The sequence below is a fragment of the Triplophysa dalaica genome, chromosome 10 (assembly GCF_015846415.1).
Source record: "Triplophysa dalaica isolate WHDGS20190420 chromosome 10, ASM1584641v1, whole genome shotgun sequence".
NCBI classification, from domain to species: Eukaryota; Metazoa; Chordata; class Actinopteri; order Cypriniformes; family Nemacheilidae; genus Triplophysa; species Triplophysa dalaica.
The window spans coordinates 13,635,653-13,644,521 of record NC_079551.1 but is presented as its reverse complement, the minus strand read 5'-3'; the positions used below and the strand labels follow the sequence as shown (position 1 = coordinate 13,644,521).

General features: G+C 35.8%; 1 protein-coding gene across 1 annotated transcript; it reads right to left on the bottom strand.

Annotated features, from left to right (window-relative positions):
* Positions 1–1,489: 1,489 nt before the first annotated feature.
* On the bottom strand, positions 1,490–7,574 carry LOC130430634 (uncharacterized). Its single transcript, XM_056759792.1, has 8 exons — positions 7,219–7,574; positions 6,289–6,612; positions 5,908–6,210; positions 5,688–5,804; positions 5,534–5,604; positions 2,104–2,431; positions 1,724–2,026; positions 1,490–1,620 (listed from the first exon to the last, which is right to left on the bottom strand). Exons 1-8 carry the CDS (start codon positions 7,265–7,267, stop codon positions 1,511–1,513), a joined length of 1,605 nt encoding a protein of 534 aa, XP_056615770.1. The 5' UTR covers positions 7,268–7,574; the 3' UTR covers positions 1,490–1,510.
* Between the last annotated feature and the right edge of the window lie 1,295 nt (positions 7,575–8,869).

Genomic DNA, 8,869 nt, shown 5'->3' with positions numbered 1-8,869 from the left:
CAGGAAATTCTTGTTTGTGCTCGGTTATTTCACTTTACGTCATCAGTTTAACTCTGTGATGCTACAAGTGGTGCTGCTGTAAATCCCAATAGTTCTCAAAGATCTCTGCTGGAAAGCCACCTTGTGTGTAGGTTACCTGTGTTTCATTCTCACATGGATAAACTTTAGTTTTTGGCATAAATGGTCCAAGTTTCTGACATGGCAGGCCTTACAAAACTTAAAGCAGAAGGAAGTATTGGAGTAATGAAAAACCGTCCAATCCTTATTCCTATAAAAATGTCCACAAACTTGCCATTGTGGAATATGGTCCTTATTCTGTGGTTGTCACTAAACAGACCACAAAGTCTTCTACCTGTACAATGACAATAAAAAGGGGAACATTATCTGCTACCTAGTTCTGTGAAACATTCTCACAACAATATTCTTTCCACTGTGAAGCAGTCAGGCGGTTCACATGTGCATGTAAGGGCATTTTCACCCACACAATGAGGGTAGAAACACATGGTCCATAGAAAAAAACATAGTCTTATGCATGTCTCCAGTAATATAAGTCATGTGATCTAAAATCTATTGTATGAAGATTCACTTACATTTTCTGTGAAATGCGAACAGATGCACTAGCACAATGTCACAGACACAGTATAATACTAATATGGAGATCTAGTACCAATGAAAACAATTTCTAAAGAATTCCAGTGTCATTTATCTTCATAATACTTTCTGAAGAAATGTATTTTGGGATTATTTCTATTATGACTGAATATGTGTTATATCAACATAAATGTCTGGTTCATAATGAAGATGATATGAGGATGATGTCAACTCAAAGCAACACTTGAGTACACGTACACGGTGTGGTCATCAACTTTCTGTAAAAACACACGAGATAAGACACATGAGAAAAAAACAAGTTCACTGTAATTGCAGAGTCATTACTTTGGTTTGGGTTAGCTTTGCTACGAATCAGTGTGTGAAAATAAAAATTGTGTTCGTTGTTACAATGTTTTGCCTTTGTAGACCTGTACAGACATTACACATTCAGACTAAAGCCAAGAGACGAAAATGTCACTTTCACAAATTTACAAATTTACTTGTATTCAGTCACAAATTCGGTTATGTGTGTGTGTGTGTGTGTGTGTGGTTTAAGTTCAGTCGCAGCTGTCTGAGGTATTTATTTAGCCCTATACAGCACAAATGGATCGCAAGCATGCAGTGATTTTTAAGACAGCTTGACGCCTGATGGATCACCACTTACAAATTTTTTTTGTTTGTACAGACCAAATCTTTGACAGAAACCAAAGGGGCACAAATAGCAAGATACAGACACACACAGCAACACAAACTCTTACCGAAATCTCATTATGGCGTGCATTACAAGTTGTATCTGCATAATGAATCTCTTCCTCATCATGAGTCTGAAGTGTTTTCAATAATAATCACAGTTTTCACACCACATGAAAGACTCTGATAACAAACTAATAGAATTAAAAACATATAATACTTGCCCAAGTCAAGTTTTCCTGTAGTAGAGAAACCACAAAACACCCACAGCTGCAGTCGCCATAACCAGCAATACAAAAAAAACTGTGATTCCCACCCAGTGTGGCATCATTGTGAGTGCTGTGATGAACAAATTCAGAAATGTATGTTTGAGTTCAGGCATGATATTGTATAATGAAGGGAACAGCCATTAAACACCAATAACTCATTTTACTGCTGTTACCTGAACATGACTGACAGACATGAGTGATGTCTAGATGTTGAGTCTGGTTGCTGACTGGATTGGACACCACACATCTGTATGTGTTTGTATCCTGATATTCCACCTCCAGAGGTAGAGAGAGTCTGATGTTGAGATCAGACACACTGATGCTGGACAATAAACTGTTTCCTTTGTACCAGGAGAGACTCACATGTGTCACATTCATCACTGAACACAACAACACACATTTTGACACTGAAGATCTTTCTGATGATGACGAACATTGTGAAGAGTTTCTGATGATGACAGGAACAGGAAGACGAGCTAAAATATGAGGGAAATAGACAGTTTACTTACAGAAACCTTTAGATGTACATTTTCAATAATTGTACATTGCTCACCATGGACAATAACAGTAAAACTTGTGAATGAGATCTTGTCACTGATGATCTGTAGTTGATAAAGTCCAGTGTGTTCAGTTTTGATGTCTGTGATGGTGAGAGATCCAGTCTGATTGTTCATCTGTAGATGATCTCTGAATATCACATCCTTACTAACGGACAAAGTGTTCATCTGTTCCCTTTTAATGATTTCGGCCAAACGAGTGTTTAGTTTAAAAGTCCAGAGTATCTGTATATCTGTCTGTATGTGAGTGAGATCAGTGTGTAGAGTGACAGAATCTCCCTCCATCACTGACACTGACTTCACTTCATCTGCACCAACACCAAACACACCTGCAGAACAAAAAAGGTAAAAGCTGACACATCTTTACTCACTCACTAACACACCAATAAATAAATAGACACATATTTATAGGTAAACTAATATAGACGCATGTGCGATTGTGTAGAAGGCACGTGTTACATTAGTAACAGTATCTTCTTCAGCAGTTGAGTTATCGTTTGGGGGTCTGCGCGTCTCGAGTGTACTTTGCACTTTCATCAGAATAAACGCACAAAGGCGAGGCGGGTCCAAGGTGTGTTACCGGATTATTTTCAAATCCTTCACCTGACCTCACCTGTCCATTCATCTTCATGCATTCATTTTCATGCATTCATTTTTAATGCAGCTGTGCAAATGAACATATTTTGCAGACTTCTCAATTATTTACCCCAAACTTTTTTATACTTTTTACAGCTAAAAGTCAAAGCGCATTCACAGCTAAACTCTCAGTCCGACGAAGCTTCATTACAAAAAAGTAACAGTCAGATTATTATTACTAGTTCAACAAGAGTTAATTGTTATGTGAATTACTTTGAATAAAAATAATCTACTTACCACGTGCAAGCCATAAGCACAAAGCGCATAAAACCGATTTATAAATCATATTTTCAAAACGTTTATGCTGCACATGGTAACTTAGGCTGTCTGGTTGTTTTAAGGGTCACTTCAGAAAGCTTCAGAACATCATGAAACGAAAGCATGCCATTAGTTTTCACTTCTTTAATCTAAAGATCGAAAAGAGAAGCAACTGAAGAAAAAACAGTCCGAGAAAGATCATCAAAAAGAAAGATGGAAAAATAAATGTCTTCGACAGACTGTGGATCAGTCTATGCAATAGGTCTACTATAAAAGCACATAATAATATTCCTGATTTTCGTAAAGAAAATTAGCGACGAAGAGATTCAGTTCTTCAACACTGTTGTTTGTTTCGCGGGCTCTGATCTCAAGTTTTTCAAAAGTTCAGATGACATCGGCTGAGGGAGGAGCCACGCAAACTTGGCCCCACTCCAATTCTGTCAAGTTTGGCTGGTTGACCTATTGTTTACATTTGCCCAGCACAAATAAAACACATAACAATAGCAATATCTGATAAAAGACAGACAAATCCATCTAAATAAGATAAATAGTTTTATATATTTTCAAATTATTTATCAAAAATCAAAATAAATTCCCCCCAAACAAGCCAGATGAACATCACATATGCACAATGTACATATAGCAGAACTTGCCCTGATCATGACATTACTGCAACGATAACCAGTATAATAATATAAGAGCAAAATTAGAATATGAAATCTTGATCTATCTTACATACCTCACCATCAACCGGGAATCGTTAAATCCAAATGCTAAAAAATGAAGGGGTTACTACCACCAGGGTCAGAAATATACTTTTCCAAAATTTACAATGAAATGAACATTCTTCTATACATTTGCATTGTCTTCTATTTTAAATATGTATATTAAATCAATTATTTCAACCAATATGAATAATAGCAAACTATAGACAGTAAATGTGCTCAACATTAACAAAAGTCATCTTTAAGCTGCAGCATGACATGGTTTAATACAAAGACTGTTTAATGTTGCTCAAATGTGCCATAATAACACCAATATAACCTAATGTTGTAAGATTAATGTCATTTAAATTAAATGTAATTTAAAGTTAATACATCACAAATGAGAAAAAAAGTTAAAGGCTGATTTAGGCAGAAATGTGTTTGTTGCTCTTGATATTGATTATAAATGTCAAATGAAACATTAAAATCGTTTTGCATATTGTCTTGCAGACTAACTTATTGCAGTTTTTGCACTCGTAAATCTTCACGTTTCATTTAACATTTATTAAAACCAGGAATAAACAGAAAGCATCAAACAGCTTCCACAAAGAGTCCCTCTGGATTCAAGGTGGTGCATCCAAATACAATTCATTCAAAATGCAGCTAGATAATCTCACTGAGGCCACAACGTATTGTTTATATTGTATGAACAACCTATATCCTGTCTTATTTTAATGAACTTCTATTCCTTACAAATACTCAAACTACTTACCTTTATGTTCACTGTTTTTTTTATATATCACCTGTCCTCTTTCTACCCCAGGTTCATGCACACGAATTCGTTTGGTTATACTGCCACCTAGAGGTTAACAACAGTATTGCAACATTGCTCCAAGTAAAACAAATCTTACTAAATGGAAAAATATAAATATATATACATATATTTTTTCACTTGTGTCATCAAAAACCATTTACTTTACTTTACGAAAACCACTAAAAAGTCAAAAGATCTAGATTAAAAGAAAGTTAAATGTGGCCGAAGAAGATATCCAACTCCAAAATCCCATAAAACCGTCACATGTTGTCCATGTGGGGTATGAAACAATAAAATATTTGTGGATCATTCATTCATTGAAAACCAACATTACCATTTAAAGTAATTACAAAATAAATTAATACAACAGCATAACATACAAAAATGTACAATTTAAATATCATAACATAAATATGTACAACATAAATGTGTGGTTCATAATGAAGACGCACAGATGATATGAGGAGGACGTCAACTCAGAGCAACACTTGAATACACCGTGTGTTCATCAGCTTTCTGTAAAAACACATGACACAAGATACATGAGAAAAAAAACAAGTTCACTGTCATTGCAGAGGCATTACTTTGGTTTGGGTTAGCTTTGCTATGAGTCAGTGTGTGAAAATAAAAATTGTGTTCGTTGTTACAATGTTTTGCCTTTGTAGAGCTGTACAGACATTACATACTTAGACATAAGCCAAGAGACAAAACAAACAAAGCATTTCACTTCGTACAAATTTACTTGTATTCAGTCACAAATTCGGTTATATGTGTGTGTGTGTGTGTGTGGTTTGAGTTCAGTCGCAGCTGTCTGAGGTATTTATTTAGCCCTATACAGCACAAATGTATCGCAAGCATCCAGAGATTTTTTAGACAGCTTGACGCCTGATGGATCACCACTTACAAAAGTAGCACATAAAACACTTTTTTTGCTTGTAGAGACCAAATCTTTGACAGAAACCAAAGGGGCACAAATAGCAAGATACAGACGCACACAGCAACACAAACTCTTACCGAAATCTCATTATGGCGTGCACTAAATGTTGTATCTGCATAATGAATCTCTTCCTCATCATGAGTCTGAACTGTTTACAATAATAATAGGTTTTCACACCACATGAAAGACTCTAATAAGAAACTAATACAATTAAAAACATATAATACTTGCCTCTGTGTCTAGTTTTCCTGTAGTAGAGAAACCACATTACACCCAGAGCTGCAGTCGTCATAACCAGCATTACAATAAAAACTGTGATTCCCACCCAGTGTGGCTTCATCATGAGTGCTGCGATGAACAAATTCAGAAATGTATGTGTGAGTTCAAGCATGATATTGTATAATGAAGGGAACGGCCATTAAACACCAATAACTCATTTTACTGCTGTTACCTGAACATGATTTACAGACATTGTTGATGTCCAGATGTTGAGTTTGGTTTGTGATGGTATGGTTGATGACACATCTGTATGTGTTTGTATCCTGATATTCCACCTCCAGAGGTAGAGAGAGTCTGATGTTGAGATCAGACACACTGATGATGGACAATAAACTGTTTCCTTTGTACCAGGAGAGACTCACATGTGTCACATTCATCACTGAACACAACAACACACATTTTGACACTGAAGATCTTTCTGATGATGAAGAACATTGAGAAGAGTTTCTGATGATGACAGGAACAGACAGACGAGCTGGAAAATATGACAGATATAAATACTTTACCTACAGACAACTAGATGTTCATTTTTATATAATTAAGCATTACTCACCATGTACAGTAACATTAAAAACAAAAAATGAGACCTTGTCCCTGCTAATAAATAGTTTATAAAGTCCAGTGTGTTCAGTTCTGATGTTTGTGATGGTGAGAGATCCAGTCTGATTGTCCAACTGTAGATGATCTCTGAATATCCCATCCTTACTAACAAAGAAATGGTTCATTTGATCCCTTTTTAAGATATCAGCTATACGAGTCGCTTCAAGTCCAAAACTCCATGTTATTGTAATGTCTGTCTGGTTTTTAGCAAGATCAGTGTGAAGAGTGACATAGTCTCCCTCCATCACTGACACTGACTTCACTACATCTGCATCAACTGAAACACAAAGTGAGAAATTATGAAACATCATATGAGACCCATTATATTTTCTCATGTGTGGTTTATTTTATGGTAGCTTTTCTAAGTCATTTACCAAAACGTGTCACATTTTAGCCGACTTCACCATACTTTAAATAAAATCAGGTGAGAAAAAACACATTATTTTACTAGTATTATCTCTTTGGCAGTTCCGTTGATCGTTGGGTGATGATGTTTCAGTGGGACGCGGGTAGATACGGGATATGCCCGCGCAGCCTGTAGAGGGTTTTTTCGCACTTTGACCCGGTTATACGGTTTTAAAAGGCGGTTCCACTTACCGCTTTATTTCAAAAATAGCTCCTTTCCGGTCTTATCCATTTTCTAAAAGTTATCTATTGTGCCTAAAACTGTGCATTCAATCAGCATGCGTGGTGTTTACGCAATACTTTGCATTATGAACGTCATTCATAATAAACAATTGATCGGAAGCTCTATTTAGACTTTTTGTCGGCTTCAGTAAAAATAAAACACGGTATAGCCTATATGTATATATATAGCCTATCATATGATTTACACAAGAGTTAATCGTTTTCCTAATTCATTTTAATAACACAAAACACTTACCACGTGCAAGCCATAAGCGCAGAGCGAATAAAACCAATATATATGTCATATTTTCAAATAGTCATCCAAAAAGCTTCTGTTGCTCATGGTGTGGACCTATCTGGCTGGCATTAGTTTTCACTTCTCCAAGATCGAAAATCCAAAATAGACGAGAACAGAAGCGATAGAAAAAATAACAGTCCGAGATAGAAAGATCAACACAAAGAAAAATGCACTCAAAATAAGTTAAATAAATTCATTAATAAAATTGCAGCGTGTGGATATATATAATCCCGTATAGAAACATACAATAATTACTGTTTTCGTGGGAGAGAGAAAAACATTGACGCGAAGTTATTTCAGTTCCTCGACACTCTGAAAACACTGCGGAGTGTTTTCGGTTTGGGTTTGGGTGGGGGGAAATTTTCTCATTCTGACTTCATTTTATAGAGTTTCGATTAAATGTATCATTACATCTGTTGTATTTTTGGGGGAAAAAACAATTTATATGTTGAAGCCCATTAGAGAATCTTCTGCCTTGCATTCATTGCCTTCCTCCTAAAAAATATGACTATTCATCATTTGTATTGTATTCACATTCATTCAGAACCATACACAGGCTTGCTTTTATTCAAAAGCACACAAGACATCTCTGTTTCTAGTGAAAAACTGGTTATAATTCTTTACAGCACAGATGAATAAACACGCAGGGCTGACATACACAGACTGTAACAAACAACCCTTTATTTTTACAGTACAAATATGGTCATAAAAATAATAGACATATTCACAGGGAAACAAATCAGACTCTTCATCATGGGTTCACTATGTGATATCTCACCAGACTTTATTAGTCATGATTAGATCATTTGTTGTTAACGCACATCATGTGCATGACTGTTTGTCTGAAAGTCCCTGATCATTCTAAACCTCTGACTGTCACCTGCTCCAACATGTTATAAACTTTAAAAACTTCCAGGACCCAAATATGTGGTCATAAAGATACCTTAAGACCACTTTGGAAAACGCAAGCAACACTAATCCAGCGATGGTCCTAAAGAACTTCCTGTTTCAGTTTTAACATTTAAAAAAAAATACAAACAACGGAACGTTTATAAGAGAATATGTTTAAGATTTAATTATATATGTTGGTTTAATTAATAAAAATAAAGATGAAATCGCAAGTGCTTCTGCGCCAGTGTTTACATCCTGCGTAGTGGTCTAAAAATCTGTGCAGGAAGGACCCTGATTAGAGCCTCTAGACAAAATATTGTCTGAACCCAAACATGTTCTTTGTGAAATCCCTTTATAGTTGTCTAATATGTTCTTTTTCGTAGTGACCACATCTCCCAGACTGTGAATGATTTTTTCACTGCATTATCTTTACAAAGAAACCTACTCATTCTCTGAAAGACTGTATGTGGGGGCTGTCTCTTACTGTATCCTGAAGTGTTTATTCCATGTAACTTTGTCAATCGAATCTCAGTTCTCATTTGTGGGAAAGGTTCAAAACACGGTTCTCATTGAGGTTCAAAACACGAATTACAGATATACACAAGAGCATGACCTTAAAGAGCATGACCCTAAAAACAAACAGCCCTAAGAAGCCTGGCATGAGAAAACAAGAAAAACAAGAGAACATTAAATTAATATATATAGCTTTCCTGTAGCT